Source organism: Erythranthe guttata, chromosome 12 (genome assembly GCF_056151865.1).
Source record: "Erythranthe guttata isolate IM_541 chromosome 12, IM_541, whole genome shotgun sequence".
Classification (NCBI taxonomy): domain Eukaryota; kingdom Viridiplantae; phylum Streptophyta; class Magnoliopsida; order Lamiales; family Phrymaceae; genus Erythranthe; species Erythranthe guttata.
Window position 1 is genome coordinate 16,008,857 of NC_142544.1, and position 21,629 is coordinate 16,030,485.

The following is a 21,629-nucleotide window of genomic DNA, read 5'->3' on the forward strand; positions in this document are numbered from 1 at the left end:
TCTATTAATCTTTCAAATAAAATCATTTAATGCAACTTTTCGAAATTATGCTTATGAGCCACACATAACATCACAAATATCAATCAAGTGCCACAAAGTCACACAAATATCACAATTTACCACATAATAATAATTTGGGCAAAAATCCCCAAATTCACACATATAAACACACCACCACACACGGCACACACCACATGCACATTCAGCACACACACTCACACATATTCAGCACACACACATGTACAATCAACACATTAAACATCACTAATTACTCATCAAATAAACTTAGGAACAAATTCCCTTTTTCAATTCTCATTAAATGAACTTATTACCACTTCTAGGTAATAATCCATTTCAATCAATTCCTCACAGCCATTAAACACATCCAGCAGCAAATCCAAGTATAAAAATACCAAAACTCATCATTCATAACCATTAAATCAAAACATGAACACTTAAGGCACAAAACATATGTAAATGACATGCATTTATCCTAATTTCGAAATATTAGCAAACTAATTCCAAAAATTCTCAAATTAAATCCTAGAACTCCTACTGACTCAAATTCCAGATTCTGAAATTATTTTAAAGTTTTACAAAGTTTCGAATTTTCTTGAAATTAAAACTAGGAAAATCCCTTTTTCACTTTTAAAAATCCAAAACTCTAATATAACTCTAATTGATTTAAAAACTTGTTAAATAAAACTTTTTCCTATTTAATACTTGCTGAAAAACAGATCCAAACTTTAAAAAAATTGAAAGATTTTTTGAAAATTGCAGTTTTGTCCCAAAAGTTTCGAAATTTACACGTGCAACCACACTAGAAGTTCAAAATCAACTTTTTCATGAAAACCCCTAACAATTCTGAAATTCCACTTTACTAGATGCAGAAAATGAAGTTGAAAAGTTACTTTATGCAGAAGTTTCGGAAATTACATATTTTACCCCAAAATCTCTAGATCTACACATGCAAGCCTACTAGAATTTTCAAATCAACTTTTTCTTACAAAAATTCTTTAAATCCGAAATTTTAGTTCAATAAATGCTGGAAAACAGTTTTGAAAACATTTTTCGGACAGACTTTACAAAAATTACAGATTTGGCCCAAACTTTCGAAGATCTACACATGCAACCACAAAAAGTTAAAAATTCATTTTTTTTTCTTGAAAATCCCTTTTTGAAATCTGAAATTTTTAAGGCTTTTGGCCAATAAATGCTGTATCTAACCACTATCAACATAGATGATGCATGCAAGAACAAGAATTTAACAAGAACACTCATTTTTCCATTTTTCTTCAAAAAGCCCTAAATTTTCGAAATCTTCCCCAATCTTTTAAAATTTCATGAAAATCCTTTCAATACTATTGATGTCCCTTAATTGCAGCAAGAAATCGAATTTCTTACCTTAAAAATCGAAGAAAGAAAATAGCTGAAAGGGAGGGGGCTTTCAAGCACCGAAGTCCAACCAAGCCACCTTGATTGTGAAGGAAATGGTGTGAGCTTCAAGGAGGGAGGAGTTGTGATCTCCCGTAAGGAGGCAAGTGGTTTTGATGGTATTTTTGGAGTAGTCTATGGCAAGAGTAAATAAGGAACTCTCATTTGTATGTTGGAAATTCTTTGAAATTATTAGGTGAGGTGGAGAGAGGAGAGGCCGATGGTGGTGGTGATGGCTTCGGTGGAAGGAGAAGAGGAAGACAAGTGATGGTTGAGGTGTTGGAAGAAGAGAGATGAAGGGTGTCTCTTCATCTCACTAATGAGGGTGTTGAGTGTAGGCTTAGATAAAATGATTAGTATTTGCTAAGTGTAAGTGCATGCCTAATTAAACATAATTTATTTATTTAATTCAAATCACAACTTGCATCTTAACACACACACACATCACCCGAACACACACACACACACAATTTCGGACATATATATATATATATATATATATATATATATATATATATATATATCTATATATATTTAAATGCATAATGTAAATATTAGCATATATGTATGTATAAGTATGCATGCATGTATGTACGTGTGCATATAGGTATATATATATATATATATATATATATATATATATATATATATATATATATATATATATATATATATTCCACATAATTTACCAAGTAATTTATCAAACAAATAAAATACGTAATTATTCACAAAATTCACGTAATTCACGAAATTCTTAGGATTTCAATTTACGAAAATTTAAATCATATAAATCACACATGTAATAACACATGTAATTATTCACGTAAGTAGTATAGTTAAATTCACGTAATGCATATAATCACATAATAATATTTCCTAAGGGTTCTCGAGTTAGGAATATTAATCTCGGGTTTTAGGATTTTCGGGTTTTGGAAAGGTGGGGTGTTAAATTTATAATCGAACGAAAGCGGATTACAATCTCTTGAAATTCCTCTGATTCTTCTCTCCTATTCTAAATTTGATTCAAGGACTTAAAAGCTTGTTCTTGATTCGAACAAATGATTTCCTATCACGAAGACCTCAAATTCAAATATGTTATGAATTCGAGGCGGAATGATTTCCTATCACGAACACCTCGAATTCAAATATGTTATGAATTCGAGGCGGAGGCTCAAGACGTGAGCTTGAGAGCTCGATATGTGTCTGTGTGAGCCTGTTTTTTGCATGAGCTGGAAGCCTTCTTTTATAGGCATCTAGGCTTTTCTGGCAAAAGTTAGGGTTTCTCAACTTGCAGTGTGGGCCAACATTTTAAAGCCCTAATATGTTATGGACTATAATTTTGAGACATAATTAATAACTGATTTATTTTGGTTATTAATTAGTATAATTTATCTCAAAATTTCGATGTCTACAACAAATAATATTTAGATCACATAATATTAAACATATTATTATATAACTCAATTGTTTATTGAAAGTAAATGTACCATTAATTTTTAAAATATAAATAAATAGTTCTCGAAGACTAACTAGTCATCATCTTTAATGGTGAACTGAGGTAGAAGTTTCAGAATTAGCTTTATGATTTTTGCTGCAAACACAAACATTGCGACTACAAACCGGCTTATCATTGTCACAGTCTCCGCAGTCACCATCCTTATGGCATTGCGGAAACTTATGATCTCCGCAATAGCAAAGTCCCTCAAAACAAAAGAAGAATGGTTCAAATGGAGGGGGTGCACATTGTACTTGGGATGGGCAGTCACTGTCGACGTTGCACATTTGAGCTGACACTGTCAACAATGACGATAAATAGAATAAATATACACTTGATCATTATTAGTTTTATATATGTATATACACAACACGATCGAATGTGGAAACAGCGCTACGGGGAAACAAACACGGGAAGACGGCATGTCCCAAAATGGGGATAGAGGAGCTTTGGTAAAATGTGTAAATATTAAAAATATAAGGATATATTTATAAATATGCTATATAAACATATATAAGTTTTTATTTATATATATATATATATATATATATATTTAAAAAAAATCATACAAATATATTCAAAATATATTTTACTAACTATCGATTTTGCAGTTGCTCATTAAATCATGTAAATAATTAAGGAAACAACAAAAATATTTGAAAATTTGTTGTTCAAACATGCATTTATTTTTTTAATAATTGCAAAATGACCCATAAATTGTCCGACAGGTGTCTTCGAGTTTCGCACACAAAATGTGTCCGAAACATGAGAGAGAGAGAGAGAGAGAGAGAGAGAGAGAGAGAGAGAGAGAGAGAGAGAGAGAGAGAGAGAGAGAGACTAACCATAGCCAATAAGAAAAATTGTGACCAAGAAAACTATCTTTTGAGAAGCCATATTTTTGATGAATTACTTATTATGATTAGCTTTGTTTTTTTTGTACGAATGTTTCGATTCATTCTAAACCCTGTATATATAGATGGTTGAATGTAATCTGACAATAAGTAATTTTCAAATGCGATATTGCCTAATTATATGTAATTGGTCTCATTAGAGTCAAGATCACGTGAATTTAGTTGTAAATAAAATAAAATTTTAATTTTGATTTTCTTCCCCATTTACAAAATTTGATACCAAGTATATTTGTGGATGGTATGGATTCCAATGAAAGTTATTAATGAAAATAAAATAAGAAATAATAGCTAACTAATTAAATTATTTATCTGTTGGAAACTTTTATTTATCATATTTCAGATTCATCATATCTACTTGCCTAATAAAATGGATTTTCCAGAATTATATATCTCGAACTAATAAGTCATACACATTATAATAGAATCTATAAAAAAAAAAAAAAAAAAAAGCTAACTTTAATTTAATGTACAAAGGAAATACTATTTAGTATTTACCCACATTGGACTTCCAGTAAATTTTTCTTTTGGACAGCTCCAACCAGATCGTTATTTATTTGTGTACACAGTTGAACTTTTATGAATTAATACAGTCGGACTTGGGCCTAATAACTTTTTTTTAATTTTATTCTATTCGAGCTCCACATTTTGAAACAAGATGATCATAAGATGTGTTTCTAAATATCAGTTTGTGGCGCATCTAAATTGTTTTTTGCACAAAATGAGTACAAAGTAGAAAATATTTCACGTAATCTAGAAGATTCCACTAAATTTGACACCACAAATGTGGACGTGTAAGAAATCCATAATTGAGAAATGCGATTGTAATTACGATAAAAGAAGTAGCATACATTGAATGAATTTGCATTTTACATTTTTGCACCTTATCTTAAAGAAATGACTTTCTCACATAGGATCTTTGATTTTTACCAACATAGTGCCTTACCTTATAAACAACTATATATACATATTAAACGCAAAATAAGTTCAAATAGAAAGTAGTGGGTTTCTTTTTTTTTTTTTTTTTTGTTTGTTTGTTTGTGTTTTTTTTTTTTTTTTTTTTTTGATGATTATTAAGAAATTAAAATATGTAGAGAGTAAATAATATGTTGTATTATTTTGTTGTGACATACATTATATTGAACAATAGGGAAAATTTGACACGAAACTGGTGAAATTTATTATTAGGAATAATTCAATTGTTGGCCGGAGAACCATAAGTAAGACTTCACAACTTGGGTCGCTTTCGAATCGAACCTTTAACGAACTCATAATTAATTGAATTATTACGAGACGACAAACTTTTATTCAAACATAATTTAATAAGCATATAATACTTATTTAATTACCGAAAAGCAAAAAAAACAGATAATGCATTTGCAGCAGAGGTAGACGGTTCGATTTTAATTTTGTGAACTATTTTGCTGCAAATGCAAGTACCATGAGTACAAACCGACTTATAAATGCCGCAGTCGTTTGTACGAGCCTGAGCGCAGTCCTGGTCAAAGTCGCACCCTTTAAGGGGCCATGGAGTGCAATAGCACGTTCCCTCGAAACAAAAGTTCGATGGCCGATCTTGTTGAGGGCAAATTACAGTTTGCTTATCACAGTCGGGGTCGACTTTGCACTCTTGAGGCTTGCACTCTTGAGCCGAGACTGATTTTAACCATGATGAAGCATAAATAACAATATGACTGATCATATGAGAGAGAGAGAGAGAGAGAGAGAGAGAGAGAGAGAGAGAGAGAGAGAGAGAGAGAGAGAGAGAGAGAGAGAGAGAGAGAGAGAGAGAGAGAGAGAGAGAGAGAGAGAGAGAGAGAGAGAGAGAGAGAGACTAACCCGAGGCAACAAGCAATAGAGTAGCCAGGAAAAACATCTTTACAGAAACCATTTCTTGATGAGTTACTTGGTTATTGCTGCTAGCCTGCTACTGATCCATGTATATATACGCAGATAAGTGAAATCTGACAATAGGTAATGGGTGATGATAAATGCATGACAAGTTTTAATAAATGTAGGACACTTTATTTTACAAAATTGAACAAGGAAACAAAGAAACAAATCACCACAAGGCAAAAGTTTTTGTACAGTGTTTACACCATGTTTTAGGGATGAATTTTGATTCACGGATAACTATTCCAAATTCAGCCTGCAATCATAGAAATAATTGAAAATATGCTTGTGAGTGATGATGCAATCAGAATAAGATTTACAGCTTTTCTTTTCAATTTTCTTAAATTGTGTATGATCTTTTTTTTAAATTAGAAGAATTGTTTATGATTCAGACCAACCATTACAGAGAGATCATTATTCTATTTTTTCACTTTGTTTTATTTTTTAATGTACAAGTGAAAGTGATAGAAATACGATGGATTTGTATTGAAACTTTCACTTAGGAATCGAAATTTGGAATATTGAAAATCTTTTTTTCCAAAATCATTTTTGTTTAATCGGAGTCGCCAGAAATCGGATTTTCTTTTTTTTTTGGTATTATTATTTTAGGGAGTTCAAACCTTGTAACACCGCGATCAATCGAGGCTCCCCTTGAAAACCCGCTACTTTTCCTAAAGAAGGTATAGATAATAAAATTGTGATGAGGAATACTTCATAGCTAATTATAGTCATTTCACTCTAGTTTTTCTACGCAAATTCAAGAAACGGGCGGACGAAAAAATCGAAACTTCTAGTTGATGCGATGAACTCTTGTTTAATATAGTTCTGCATCTCATCCACTTCTTTTGTATAACTGGACATCTGAGAATTGAGATCATATCTTAATTCAGCAACTAGAAAACCTTAATTCAGGCCATGATTCATCAAGAAAAAATCCAAATTCCCAAATCAAATTATCGATTAGGTCTAAACATCAAAATCCCCAATTTGATTTCCCAAATAACATCAATTAGCTATCAAATTGTCTGATTAAACCCCAGCTACTCATTAAGCCCAGATCAATATTGAAATTCAGGATCGATTATACTAAAACAACCAAAATCGAACTCGGTTCTACGAAACCCCCAATTCGCGAAGAGCCCTAATTCTGAGATCATCAATTCGAACAGTAAACATAATTCACTGGAGCCCTCAATAATTCACACTAACATAATCCAGGCTTACAATCAAGTAAAGTGTATCTGTAGAAAATCGGCGACATAAACAAATCCTAGGTTTAACATGGAATTCTACAACTTGCATTTTCAGAATAGAAATTGAAAAGATTAAAAAAATTACCTTACACCAACACGAGCATGTTCACCTGCAAAAAAATGACAATAGCGTTTCTTTGTACATAAATCGGCCGGAGATTAGAAAATTTTGTTTGATACATGTTGAATACTCAATCTGTACAATGTTGTCTTTTTTTTTTTCCTTTCCTTCTTTTATGTTCTTCCAATTTTTAGTATTATCACACACTATGTGAATGAATATCGAATTGTTTTTTTCCAAAGTCTCTGTGCTTGAGAAGTTAAATTTTATGTTTTATTTTCAACTGTTAAATGCATCAATCTTGATAACAATCATGTACATGCAGCAATCTTCCCTCTTCTATCGATACCCTGTATGTGCACAAAAAAAAATCCTAACGACAGATTGCTCAGAATTACAAAAACAAATGATCCAGTGCTTTCGACAATAAAGTCTGGTTCGGTGAAATCTAAAATTGTCGGTTTCAAATTCAACTTCCCCTGAAACAAACGGTTTTAGTTATTGGCAAGATGACAAAAATCTTGGACAAACCATTGAAATCCGACCCAATTTAATGTTTCAATAATTTATATCGAAATCGACTAAAATGTGCTCTATATCGTACTTCATAATGCTGCTACACGACTTCAATTAGAAATAGCAGAAACTCCAAAAGGACCTTCATTAAGTGCTGCAAGGACGGACAGACGCACGACGCTTTTTGCTTTGAAAGTGTTTCATTTTTTTTCCTTCTCGTCGTCAAAATCCAAACATGTTAATCTGCTTTCCGCACCTTCCTTGATTACCAGTCATCCCAGCTGCTGCCTCCAAACTTGTTGAAAACCCGAGATACACTTTGATTTTATTCTCTCTTCCAGCTTCTATCGTGCCCGAAAAATCGGAAGAGCTTTCTTCCGACCTTCAATCCAAACTCAATCCTGCAAAGCAGCCGGGATTTAACATTATATAACGAACTCTCTATCTGAAATGTCAGAAACTACATGGAATCTTACGAAATAGAAAACAATACCATATCAGCATAATTAAGACAATTTATGATGTACGTTAAAAGGCGTCTGTCTACCTTCAAAATCACTGCTTATCCAATCCCGAGAACACATCAAAGCTTGCAAAGTATCCGACTTCATTGTGCTCCAACAATGATCGAGGGCTCTTTCTCCGGTATCAAATAGTGATTCCACTGCAACTTTCGAAATAGGAATTCCCAATATGTTGCGAGCCATCATGGAAAGCACGGGGTATCTTGGTTCGTGCACTTTCCACCAGTTTAATACGCTAATAACATTCTTACGCGGGAAGAGTGGTTCCTCCAAGTATTTGTCCAAATCCGATTTCGTGTTTTGGCTAACTGAAGTTTCGTGGAGAAATCTATCAAACCCGGTGAGTTTGTCCTTGACAATGCTAACGCTACTTTCCGAAGCCGAACTTTGACCGTGAGCAGATAAAGGTGAATAAATAGCATGACCACTGTATAGAGCTTTCATACAGTTTTTGACAATGTCGATACAATCGGGAGCACTATCTCCGTAAATTTGAGGGTAGTAATACTCTACCAATTGCATCTTGTACCTAGGATCTAGTATGGCCGCAATCGCCATAATCAAGCTGCATTTCTTCCAATACTCGTCAAATTTTGATTTCAATTTCAACGCCAAGGAGCTGATAAATTCATCTGATTTCTGGCACCACCCAATCAACTGTAAGTGAATGTCGCATATCTCATTAAAATAGGAGTTCGAAGTGATGTGCTTGCGCCCTGCAAAGACATTCGAAACTTCGTGAAAGAACTTAAAGATGCTTGTAATGGCCCTCAATCTGTCCCAATCTATATCAGATGGACACATAGAGAAGCCCGGGTCGTGTTCTTGCAGTTGCGGAAAGGCTTCCTTGTACTCTAAAGCAGCTTCTAGCATCATACACGTCGAGTTCCACTGAAACGGATTGTCAACCGACAGGCTTTTCTGACAATTAATACCAACTAACTGCACTATCTCGTTGAACTTTTCTTGTGTTGCCTGAGAACCTTTGACGTACCGTATAGTTTCCCGAACTTTATTGGTTATCTCACGTGATGTTTCTAGGACATCTTGAACCAATAACTTAACTGTACTCGCTGCACATCTCACATCAAATAACTGGCCTTCACACATAAGGAACCTGTGCTGGCAGAGCTGGTCCCTGATTCTACAGACAGTTTTTTCATATGTGGCACGATTATCAATTGTTAACGAGAACAACTTTCGATCAATGTCCCATTTCCTTAGACTTGTCATGATTAATTCTGAAAGCGTCTCTTCCGCCTGATCAGGATCAATAACTAAAAAGTTCAAAATCTTCTTCTTTAGTTCCCAAGAATCATCGATATAATGTGCTATCAAGCACAGATACTCTGTGCCGCCGTTAGTCGACCATCTATCAGCACTAAGGCTGACCTTTCCGGGTAGTTTATCCAACTCTTCATAAACTTTTTGTCTCTCTTTATTATAGATCTCAATACAGTCATCCTCAACTCCGCTAGCTGTCACGAGATCAAACAAGGGCTGAAGATTCCGGACAAATATCTTGAAGCCAATATCTTCAACCATACCTAAAGGATACCCATGCATTATAATCATACGTGCAAGATCTAGCTGGCTCCGCCTGTGATCGAGATTGAGAACTCCTGTGTTATTATTTCCAACTTTCACCCCTTCTTCCATGTTCATACTCGCAACGGTTACTATCTCATTCTTTATCGGGGATTGATTATAACTGAAACTTGTGATCGCAAGGGTGTTCTGCTTCCTTTTCCCCCTTGTTAGCAACTGAGTTATATCATGGTTCGATCGTCTACGACACCTGATCAAATGATTTCTCAGATGAGATGTTCCACTGGTACTTGACCCACTGAGTATTCTTTTACAGTGCCGACAAATAGCCGCAAAGGTTTCACCTTTTTTAACTCTGTCAAAATCATTCCATACGACAGACTTCAATCTACTCGAATTGACAATCACCCCTTCTTCCGGGATCTCCATCAGCTCAAGCTGTTAACTCTTGACCCAAAACTGTCGAAAAGTCCAGAGAAGTAAACTCATAATCAATATACAGATGCAATGAATTCTTGAATATCTTGATTATAGAAAATAGAAATGAAAAGGCAGTAATAATCAATCAAGTTCAGCCATACCCCCAACAAGTCAACAACCGTACATTTGAATCTAAATTGAAACTCATTAACACAGCTAATAAACTATAGAACACATGTAAATATGAGACGAACAGCCTCAAACAAATTGCGGATGTATGTGGATTACTAATTCATAATCATTTCAACTTAACCAATCTTTGGAGGCAAAATAACTGGATAATAAAAAACCTGCAATTTTGGTGTTTACTGTAAAAACCCACCGAACAAACCGACCCGCTAATATAATGAAAATGGGTAAAATGGGAACCCTAATACGGATCGGAACCTGACCCGTAAAACGCCACTCATTCAAAATCCACCACCAATACATAAAACATCATACGGCATCGGGTTTAACAATTCACAGAAACCGAATTACGCATACGGATCATTACCCACACACAAAATAAAAAAATCCGAATTTATGAGCGAGAAATTGAGCGGCTTACAGGTAAAATGGATAGTTTAGTATCTCTGCAAATTAGGGTTTGTTTACATAGCTAGCGGTCCATGGATTGGGGGAAAATCCGTCAAGTGTGTGCTGTATGTGTGCGATAGAAAGAGAAATCTTCTGTATTTGGGAGAAAGGAAGAGGATATGGAGTAATTTTCATCAAAGGCGCCAACCCGCTAACCAGAGCTGCAAGCAAGGTGGGCTTTTGTTAGGGCTTTCTGGGCCACCAAATGCAAATATATACACACATATATATGATATATATATATATATATATATATATAACAAAGCCCAATTTCCCTCAATCGGACTATAATTTAACAATGTTTTTCTTTCCTTTTTTTTTTATTTTTTAAAATATATAATATTTGTTTTTTTATGCTAACTAAATGTTGGAATTCGGACAAGCGAACAAGCACAAATTATGGTACCCTAATTATGATTAGTTTAATAGAATACAAATAATTAAAGTCATAGTAAAAATTCATTACAAATATTACAAAAGTCATAAATACTTAATTTTTTTTTTCTACTTTAATCCAACATCAAAGAAAAATAAAATACACTAATTGGAGCAAGAGTACATAGACTCCGACAAATTCCGGTGTTGTGGCTGTGGGTGCATGGTCCGATGAGGGGTTCGGTGTTGTGTTGGCCACGGGTCCACAATATTTGTATAAGGCGCACTCGTCTAAGGTCTTGCACTGGCACTCTCTGTGGACACAGTATACATGTTCCGGGAATGTAAACTCTAGACACGCTATTTGTAGACGATCGCAATCCTCTTGAGTCGTGCAATTGTTCTGATGTGACGTGCAATTGTTCTCGTGTGATGTGCAATTGCTCCCGTGAGCTGCCACTGTGTCAAAAATCGAAAAATAAAAATAAAGAATGATCATATACATTTGAGAGAGAGAGAGAGAGAGAGGGGGGGGGGGGGGGGGGGACAACCTGTTGCTACGAGCATGAAGACGCCCAAAAATGTCAGCTTGAGTGACGGCATTCTGAATTTGAGACAGAGAAAAAGAGATATGAGAGAAGTTCTTGATACGACTACGAGAATCGAGTCGTTTTAATCTAGTTATACGTCAACGAGAGAAAATACTCAGTGCAGCCTTTCATGTTAATACTCTTTCCAGTCTCACAGACCAAGCGTTAGTCCAGTTATCCAACTTAATTGTTTCCAACAACCGAAAATTTGATTGCCATACCTATACTACTTTTCTCTTACATAGCAATTTTTTTCAAAAGTTAACAAAATGTGTATATTTTATTTACGACCATTTGCAACCAAATGGTGCATAAGCATTCTCGATTTTCCGTTTGTCTATAATTTCCCCATCTTATGGCCACTGTAAAATATAAATCCAATAATATTCAAGCAAGGCAGTCTAAACAAATCGAGGCCAAGAATTAATAACACTCGGAAGAAAGGCAGAACACAATTCACTAATAGAAACATATGCAGTGTTCGGGGAAGAAACCTCATCGTCTAGTGATTAAAGATTTTTCACTTCCAACTGCGAGTTAAATAATTTATCAAAGAAACCGGCGAAACCCAAAGTACAAGTACATCTTGTGGTTATAGCAAGAAGTGCATATATAATCTAACTACTATACGACAAAATTGAAATGTCAAAAAGACCACGAACACGTTGGCATGCCATTACGAACCTGTTAGAAGCATCAGAGAACAAAATTTTGCACGTGCAGCCATAATAAAATCAACTAATCTTCTCATTTTAGAAAATAAAAAAAAAAAAAACTTGGAAGAAATCGCAATTTTTTCCATGCGAAAAGGGCAAAATGGTCATTTCAGTGCTCGTAATCTGAATTCATGTTCAGAATGGGTTCATAGCTTAATTCAGAAACTAAAAAACCTTAATCGAAGCCATGATTCATCACCACAAGTACAAATTCCCAAATCAAACGTCTAAACTCAAAATCCCCAATTTCATTTCCCTAATTAAACCTAAACTACTTCTATACTCAAATAACATCAATTAGATATCAAATTGTCTAATTAAACCTCAGTAAATTACACATCAAGCCTAGGTCAATAATGGATTTCAGGGGCGATTATGCTAAAACCACCAAATTCGAACTCGGTTCTACAAAAACCCCCAATTCACGAAGAGCCCTAATTCTGAGATCATCAATTAGAACAACAAACACACAAATTAAGACGTGGAACTGAATTGCATGTTACTTACGGTGAAGATATTTGAGCTTCGAATCCAATTGCACAGAAACTGGAGATCGAGATTTGCAGATGTTTCTTGTAGCAAAGATGGAGATATGCAAGGGAAGAAGAAAGAGGGGTGATTTCTTTGGAGAGAGCATTATTATTGCTAAAGGTGTATTACTATTAGTGTAGTGGAGCACATCATATTCCTGCAATTTCCATGCTCTGTGTATATATGGCAAAGAAACACTTTGCGGAGAAGGGCAAATTGGTCATTTAATACAAAGTGTGTCACTTGGGACTATTTATTTTTTCTACAGTTATTTGATATTTTTTTTTTTTTGATAATTAAAGTTATTTGATATTAACTTAGAGTTATATCCGTTACAATATTTTGGGTTTGAATTTATAGCGCCAATTTTCTAATGATTTATCTCCTTTATAAAATTTTTTTGTACGGCTATCTGTATGTAGTGATAAGAAAAGCACAAATTTTGAACGATAATCGGATTATATATATATATATATATATATATATATATATGACTTTTAAGAAAGTTACATGCATAGAGCCTTCAAGATCTAAAACGAAAAAATGCAAAAACTGCCTGCCCGTTTCGTTGTTTATATATAAAAACTGATAAAAATTGTATGACCGAAGAAGAACGTTTTAACATTTTGGGCGAAAAAAAAAAATTGTCGAAACGTTGTAGATGTACAAACCTTATTGGGCCATGTCATTTGGGTTAGTGTTATTTTATCTTAAGAAGATGGGTATTTTAGTCTTTTCAAATTGAGATACTAAGGAAATATGACTAACAAGGAAAAAAATCCATTTTATTAGGCACCTAGATGAAGAATCTGAGCGAATCTATTAAGATTCGCAAGAAATAAATAATTTCATGAAATCCATGATTCAAAACTATACTAATTGGCATCATAATTTGCATGAGAGGAAAGAAATCCAAGAATTATATTTTTAATTTATTTATACTAAAATTCATGTGATATTTGCATAAATTACCTATTGTCGGATTAAATTCAACCATCTATATAATACAGGGTTTAGAACTCGGCATACATATTCTTACAAGACACAAAAATTAATCAAGAATATGGCTTCTCAGAAGATGATTTTCTTGTTCACCATTTTTCTTATCGCATGTGGTTAGTCAATCGATCTCACTTTCTCTCTCTAGATCTCTCTAACTAAAACTAATGACTGAGTTTTTCTTTTTTTTTTTGATGTATTTTTCTTTCTGATGTATTTTTCTTTCATAATGGTTGGCAGTGTCAGCCGAACAGTGCAAGGTCGACCGCGACTGCGATCATCAAACTGTAACTTGCACAGACCGGCCAGGATCAAAAACCGTTATTTTGCTTTGAGGGAGAGTGCTATTGCCCTCCGTGGCCGATTGCACAGTGCCACACTGATGATGCATGCGAACGGCGTCGTTCGAACGATTGTCGCGATTTCAAGTCAGTTTGTACTCACGGCCTTTGTCTTTGCAGCAAACATCACAAAATTAATTCCGAAGCATCTGCCTCCGTTCACCATTAAAGATCAGAAGTGATGATATATTTTATTGTTGCAAATTAATGCACTATCCTTTTTTTTTTCCGCAATTAAATTATTATCTTTTGCCGATTAATTAGTTCGGATAAATTAAACCATGTTTGAATAAAAATTTATGGTTTCGAAATTATTCAATTAATTATGAGTTCGTTAAAGGTTTTATTCCAAAGAGACCCACGTTATGAAGTCTAGTTTACTTATGGATCCTTAGCACGGCATACAATTTATAAATTATTCGCCTAAAGATAAATTTCACCGGTTTCACTTTTGTTTTTAGTTGCACGCGTATTTCATATTCAAAATCCGCCTATATTTAATAGATATGTAGGAGAACTAAAATAAAATTTAATGTATACGAATGAAATTAATTGAACATCCATATCGAATTAGAAATTTATGGATAAATTGTTTTCTACTCAATTTCTCTTCATAATTTATTTTCTATGATTTTTTCCCCAAAAACGACGCCGTGCGGCAGAATCACTCCGCACCGTGTTCTGTGTTCTGTTCCTCTCTCCTCAAAATTGAAAATCCTTCCTCTCCGGAAACACTTGTCGCTCTCTCTTCAAATCTTTCTTCTCTCCCGCCGCTCCCATGGGTTTCTTTTTCCGTCACCATCATTATAACTCTCTCTCTCTCTCTCTCTCTCTCTCTCTCTCTCTCTCTCTCTCTCTCTCTCTCTCTCTCTCTCTCTCTCGCTCTTGAGCTGTAACATCTTATCATCACCATCGCGATTTGGGGGTTTTGTTGAACTGAGTTCGGATTTGGTGGTTTTAGTATAATCGATCCTGAAATCCGTTATTGACCTAGGATTTGCGTAACTGAGGCTTAATTGGACAGCACGATACCCAATTGATGTTATTTGGGTGCAGTACATAATTAGTTCTACGATTAATTAGGGCAATCAAATTGGGGATTTTTACGTTTAGACCTAATTGATCATTTGAATTTCTAGTTGCTAGTTTGTGAGGCTGAAAGTCACTTTTGCCCTTTCTCCCTTTCCCCTCTTCATTCTTTCTTGCTCTGCCGTATAGATACATGTATCCGCTAGCGGCTTTGAATTCATATCGAGTTTGTGCTCTGATTGGGTTTCACGACAAACGCAGAGGGGCCCGTAGTGAAACATTGTAGAGGTTTATCCAGACGACGTATATTTTTACGAGAAAAAAAGGTTCCGTTTTTGTGGCGCATTGAGAGACAGGCAACTACATTCGTGTTATTTCTTCCGCTCTTTGGACATTTTACGTTTGTTTCGTATCTTCCTAGAAAGAGCTTAATTGGTGTTCTTTGTTATTTATGCACTTAATGACAGGTCCTGCAATTGAATAATTTTCGGGGAAAAATTATATTGCCACCTTCAAGTCTCGATCTGTTGACACTGATATCTTACTTGATTTTTTTTTCTTTCTAAAAATCAAAATTTCCCGGGAAAAAGATCGTGTTCTTAGATAATATCTAATGAATATAATGTAGATAGAATGCCAAATAAAGATGCAGTTTCTAACTTGTTGTCCTTTGATCTTGAGAATAGTTTTTTGGCTGTAACTTCTTTTCTCAAATTGATATTGCAAACTGAACTTCTAACGGATAATAGAATTTGAAATCTGTTGACAATAACTAAATCTGTTTACAACATAAAACATGTATTTACAGACATCACTGCTGCAAAAATACAGTATATACCACGGACTCGTCTGTGTACTTTCTCAGACATTGTTTCTTCTTGTTCTCATTTTGCTGGTTCATCGAACCATCATCTCCAGTACCTGAATAATCAATTTTCAGAGAGAGAAAGATGCAGGTTTAATAGATTTGAAGTGCAAAATGAAATCGAGTAAGCCCAAAAGAACGTCGAGAAACAAATTGTGTATACCTATTGGCATTTGCATCAATTCAGCCTACATAATTCTAGAACAGCAAAAATAAAGTGTCATAGTATACTACGAACAAATTATATTCCAATAAACAGTACCACAAGGACACATCAAAAGCACCATAAGGCAAATATAAAAGGCTCATCAGGCTTGATCAATATAGAGAAATGCTATTTAATTAATGAAGCTAATATTTCCATCCCTCGAATACTTTCGTTACACTAACTTAAGCACAGATACAACTGAAGCTATATATAATTAACTAAAAAAACTAAAAATAAATAAACAACTTGGTTGAACCCAATTGAACTGGCCCAACCGTGACTAGGTTGATTTATCGAATCAGAGTACACAACCACCGGACTACGGACTGTGTGCACACCATCATTCCACTCAATGTAGGCCGAGATCATGTACTCCTTGATCTTCCCATTGATAATTACTTCAAATGATTTCTTTTCTCCGAATGCTTTAAATGTTAGGATCTTGGGGTTCACCGTGATAGTATAATCTGAACTGCTAGTCGTTTTCACCTCATATTTCGAATTTTCAGCTCCCACATTCGTAACTGTCCTTACGAAATTCTCCGAAAAGCTGCTCCCGTTAACTCGAACAGTCATTGATGGGTAGTTCATATCCTTGGGTGCAGTACTCCTTTCTCCAGTAGCGCAGCTGCCATTTATTGATAATAGTCTCGCATATCCCAAATTGCAAACAAGAGTAACATAATCTGCCGTGGATGTTTCGTACACGAGCCCAGGATCAACAGCTCTTCGTGGATCAATATGTCCAGCTCCGTAAGAAAATTCTGCTAGCTTGTCCTTTGTGGGATCCAATCTCCAGGCTTCAAAAAATAAATAAAATGAAATAATTAAATACTAGTTATAATGAAAAAGAAAAGAAAAAAGACATTTCAATTTTTTTTATTTTTTTTGGTTGGTTCAACATTACCTGTCGTCATAAGAGCCGATTTGATTGCTGAAGCTGACCAATCAGTATGGAATGATTTTATGTAAGCAGCTGCTGCGGTGACATGTGGGCAAGCAACGGATGTTCCGGACATAACATTAAAATCCACAGATCTTGAATCATAAGGGTCATCTTCACCTGATGGTGAAGCTAAAGGTGAATAGGCAGCTAGGATTTCAACCCCTGGTGCTGTAATATCTGGCTGCATATACAGAAGAGATATATGTTACAGACTTTTATTGCAATAATTAGAATGTGAAATGAACAAGTAAAGTAAAGAAAAACACAGTGTACTTTCAAAATATCCGGAATGATGATATTTGGTCCCCTCGAAGAAAAGCCAGCGACTCGTGGTGCATCCAGATTTGTTATTAATTCACTAGGGAGTATAGTTGCTTTTGGAGACCTACACAGAAGATAAAATTCAATCAGTAAAATTATTTCAAATTAGTGTAAATTAATTTATCAAGGAGTATTATGATAGGAACTTACTTTGTCGAGCTAAAATAACTCTGAATTGTGTTGAAGTTACTCTCATTGAAGCTCGACGCCGCAGTAGGAACTACAAACGACACAGGGGTCGGGTAACTTGATTGCAAAATCGCTCCAACAGCTCCAGCTTTAGAAACTTCTTCTATGCCACTGTAGTTGTTGCACATAACAATTTTCCCTTTCACCAAACTGGGCTCCAAACAACCATAGTCACATGCTCTGTAATTCAAATAAAAAAAAAAAGTTAAATGTCATACATTTTATATACCTTTTTATTTATAAAATGATATATTTAAAGGGTATCAAGAAATTACTTTGCAGCTTCTTTGTGACATCGACTATCATCTCCGTAAACTATTGGGAAACTAATCCCATGTAAGTTGAAGGGGTGAATCGACTTTCCCTGTGGCATTTATCAACAATCAGGTTAAAATACTACAATAACAATTACAAATACAAACATCGTAAAAATGATATATAATATACTTACATTAAATGTCGTTCCATCCTCTAAACTGACTTTTGTGATGATTCCCCGGTCGGTATTGCTAGCAGCGACCGAAAAGATCCATGGAGCGATACTTACGGTAGATAATTTTCTCGCCTCATTCCCCGCAGATTGTACCACTAAAATGCCGCTAACTGATGCATGAAAGCCGCCGATTGCAACGCCATCGCTTGCCAAGTCAGAAGCAAATTTTTGTCCGATAGAGGCTGAAATAATGTCGACGCCATCATAAATTGCATCGTCGAATGCAGATAATATGTTGGCTGTTTCGCAGTGCCCATCATGGCAAGCCTTATAAATGGCAATCCTCGCCGACGGGACGCCACCTCTAGCGACTCCACCGGCAATGCCGTAAAAGCTGGCATCAATGGGGCGTCCTGCTGCAGTAGAAGCTGTATGGCTTCCATGACCAGTGTCATCTCTAGCTGAGTACGTAGTGTAAAACCGAGCTCCTATCAGTTTGCTGCACAAGAACAAACTTGGAATTTTTATTATCTGGTATTATTTGGACATTAATATTTTTACACAGTTACATATGGAGAGGAAAATAAAATTCTTACTTGTTGCAAGTGAAGTTTTCACCTCCCTTGCAAGCTCCTTTCCATCTCAAGGGCGGAGGACTGAGTCCTCGGTCGTTGAAGCTCTCCGATTCCGGCCAAATCCCGGAGTCAATAACTCCAATTATAATATCACTCTCCACAGCGAGATTTCGCGGGATATTCATCGGAAATCCCATGAAATCCCACGATCTCGTAGTATGGGTGTGAAAAATAGCATTTGGGAATATCGATAGGACTTTCTCGTGACCTGATTGCGCAATAGCTTAAAGTACTGAGATCGAAGATTCAATACTAAATTACAATAATATAAGAGTCACTACACATTACAAAAAAAAAATAAAAAAAATCTACTGTTTCAATGTGTAAAGATGTCTGTTCAGCTATGAGTTGTTATTTAATTTTTTTACGTTGGCTCAAATACTTGTTTTCGCATTTTAACTGTTTGTTGATCTCAATATTTGGTTTTGGGACAATAAGTAATCTCATGCTTAAGCTTGTCCATTTTCTTTTGTATAAACAGATTCAGCTTCAAATTTTGCAATAAGATAATTACCAGTTAATTAGAAATAGATTTTGCACAGTTGGAAACATTGTGGAACAAATGTTGTGGAACAGAGTGAATTGTTTTCTGAGATTTGATGCCTTTTTTTCTTTTTTTAATTATATTGGTGCAGCCTAATTAGCTATAAGAGATGCAATTTCGAAAGTTATCAAACACTTTTGTGCTGGGAATTTAACATTTGCGATGTTTTTATTTGCCTCTAAAAATGTAAATATGAGCACGATTTCAATCCGATGTATACACAATTTCATAACGGCACATTTAAGACACAATATCGAGACATTATTTGAAGTGTATTTTTGTTGCAGTGAGTGAAAAGTACCAGCCAACTTTTCGTGTTCTTGGGCTGTGAGGGAGGCCGCAAAACCGTTGAAGCTCCTTTTGTAGCTTCGCAGCAAGTTCTGCTTCATAAATCTGTGTATAAATGAGTTCATCAATTATTTTGCTTGTTTAATTTTACCTTATAGTAAAAATTACGATTAATTTTAGAACCGTTGGTAAAATAAGGGTTGAATATATAGAAACGAAATCGTTACCTAGCATCGACGATGTCGCGAAGCATGTCAAGATGGTCGACCATATCAGGGGAAAGACTTCCGAGATACACGATGTAGACCTACATTGATGCATGTATATCAGATCGAAAATAAAAATTAAATATATATGTGTAAATTAATAACAAAACATTGTAAGAAACAGAGAAATTAAAAGCAAATGAAAATTAATTAGAAGACTTGCCTCCCTCTCGTTTGAAATTGCATGAACAATATGAATGCAGGTAGAACCCAAAACGACGAGGAGGAGAAAAGTGAGCGTGAGAAGCCGATTCATTCCGAGCCGGAGAGACATTCTTCGAGAAATATACCTTATACCTCCCAAACTGACGATGGTGATCCCGTCACTCTAATAGATAAGAAATTACATCAGAGAAGAGAAATCCCTATAGAGATGAATACAATAGTTTTCATACAAGGAAACTCAGAAAATACACACACACACATACACACACACACATAAACAAACAACACACACACACACACACACACACACACACACACACACACACACACACACACACACACAACACACAGACACACACAGACACAGACACACACACACACAACACACAGACACACACACACACAGACACAGCACACACACACACACAACACACAGACACACACAACACACAGACACACACACACAGACACAGCACACACACACAGACACACACATACAACACACACACACAGACACACACAACACACAGACACAGACACACACACAGTCACACACACACACAGACACACAGACACACAAACTCACAAAAACACAATACACACAGACACACACACTCAAAAAAACACAATACACACACACACAGACACACACACACACACAAAAACTCAACACACAGACACACTCAGACACACACTCACAAAAACACACACACAAAAACACAACACACACACACACTCACAAACACACACACACACACACACACTCACAAACACACACACACAAACACTCAGACACACACACACACTCAGACACACAGGCACACACACACACTCAGACACACACACACACACAACACACACACACAACACACACACTCACCAAAACACAGACACACACACACACACACAACACACACACACACACACAACACACACACAGAAACAGAAACAAAAATCTATTACACGTAATCTGGCTCAAACTTGGGGAAAATACCTCCTCGATCAAATTTGTTTGATTGTAACTTGAATTAGCTTCCTCAGAATTACTCTCTCTAGACTCTGATGAAGAGCAGACCTTAGCAGTGGCGAGACACTTTTTTTTTTCTCTCTCTCCTCTTTTTTTTTTAAATTTTTTTTTTAATTAGGACTTTAAATTTTCATTAAAATTCAATTCTTAAGTAAAAATGGAAAATGAGGCATAACAAGGCCTTGTAATTTGTTGCCCGTTGAATAATATTGCTTTTTATTGACTGTTGCTTCATTTTTATGTTATACGGACCAGGTATATATATATAGAAAGCCTGTCTCTCATTAAATTGTATGGCCAGTGGGGCTTTCTATTTTGCATGGCAAAATGCCTTTTCCTCATACGTAATACACTAAATCTTGGGATGCTTTAATATACATACATAGTAATTTGTATTCCGATTTCCAATAGCATTTGATGTATATATTATTCATCAAAATACTTTATTTATTTATTAATATTTTAAAATA

General features: G+C 35.2%; 2 protein-coding genes and 2 long non-coding RNA genes across 4 annotated transcripts; all 4 read right to left on the reverse strand.

Moving 5' to 3' along the window:
• Positions 1 to 5,095: 5,095 nt before the first annotated feature.
• On the reverse strand, positions 5,096 to 5,830 carry LOC105967504 (uncharacterized). Its single transcript, XR_001173663.2, has 2 exons — positions 5,677 to 5,830; positions 5,096 to 5,493 (listed from the first exon to the last, which is right to left on the reverse strand). It is a non-coding gene; the product is annotated as an uncharacterized LOC105967504 (long non-coding RNA).
• A 1,611-nt stretch (positions 5,831 to 7,441) lies between these two features.
• Positions 7,442 to 10,920, reverse strand: LOC105967609 (zinc finger BED domain-containing protein RICESLEEPER 1). Its single transcript, XM_012992216.2, has 3 exons — positions 10,663 to 10,920; positions 8,108 to 10,091; positions 7,442 to 7,961 (listed from the first exon to the last, which is right to left on the reverse strand). Exons 2-3 carry the CDS (start codon positions 10,059 to 10,061, stop codon positions 7,945 to 7,947), a joined length of 1,971 nt encoding a protein of 656 aa, XP_012847670.1. The 5' UTR covers positions 10,062 to 10,091; positions 10,663 to 10,920; the 3' UTR covers positions 7,442 to 7,944.
• A 168-nt stretch (positions 10,921 to 11,088) lies between these two features.
• LOC105967489 (uncharacterized) lies at positions 11,089 to 13,056 on the reverse strand. The gene is made up of 3 exons (XR_001173661.2): positions 12,880 to 13,056; positions 11,618 to 11,670; positions 11,089 to 11,525 (listed from the first exon to the last, which is right to left on the reverse strand). It is a non-coding gene; the product is annotated as an uncharacterized LOC105967489 (long non-coding RNA).
• A 3,374-nt stretch (positions 13,057 to 16,430) lies between these two features.
• LOC105967444 (subtilisin-like protease SBT4.3) lies at positions 16,431 to 21,392 on the reverse strand. The gene is made up of 11 exons (XM_088827004.1): positions 21,127 to 21,392; positions 20,131 to 20,295; positions 19,929 to 20,008; positions 19,715 to 19,806; positions 18,831 to 19,077; positions 18,253 to 18,733; positions 18,077 to 18,165; positions 17,763 to 17,981; positions 17,565 to 17,676; positions 17,253 to 17,472; positions 16,431 to 17,145 (listed from the first exon to the last, which is right to left on the reverse strand). Exons 2-11 carry the CDS (start codon positions 20,239 to 20,241, stop codon positions 16,550 to 16,552), a joined length of 2,247 nt encoding a protein of 748 aa, XP_088683130.1. The 5' UTR covers positions 20,242 to 20,295; positions 21,127 to 21,392; the 3' UTR covers positions 16,431 to 16,549.
• Between the last annotated feature and the right edge of the window lie 237 nt (positions 21,393 to 21,629).

Coding starts and splice junctions, on each gene's coding strand:
- LOC105967609 (XM_012992216.2), bottom strand. CDS start 10,061: ATGGAGATCCCGGAAGAAGGGGTGATTGTCAATTCGAGTAGATTGAAG.
- LOC105967444 (XM_088827004.1), bottom strand. CDS start 20,241: ATGTCTCTCCGGCTCGGAATGAATCGGCTTCTCACGCTCACTTTTCTC. Junction 19,807..19,928: donor CGCGACATCGTCGATGCTAG/GTAACGATTTCG, acceptor ATTTATACACAG/ATTTATGAAGCAGAACTTGC. Junction 17,677..17,762: donor AGTTATTTTAGCTCGACAAA/GTAAGTTCCTAT, acceptor TCTTCTGTGTAG/GTCTCCAAAAGCAACTATAC.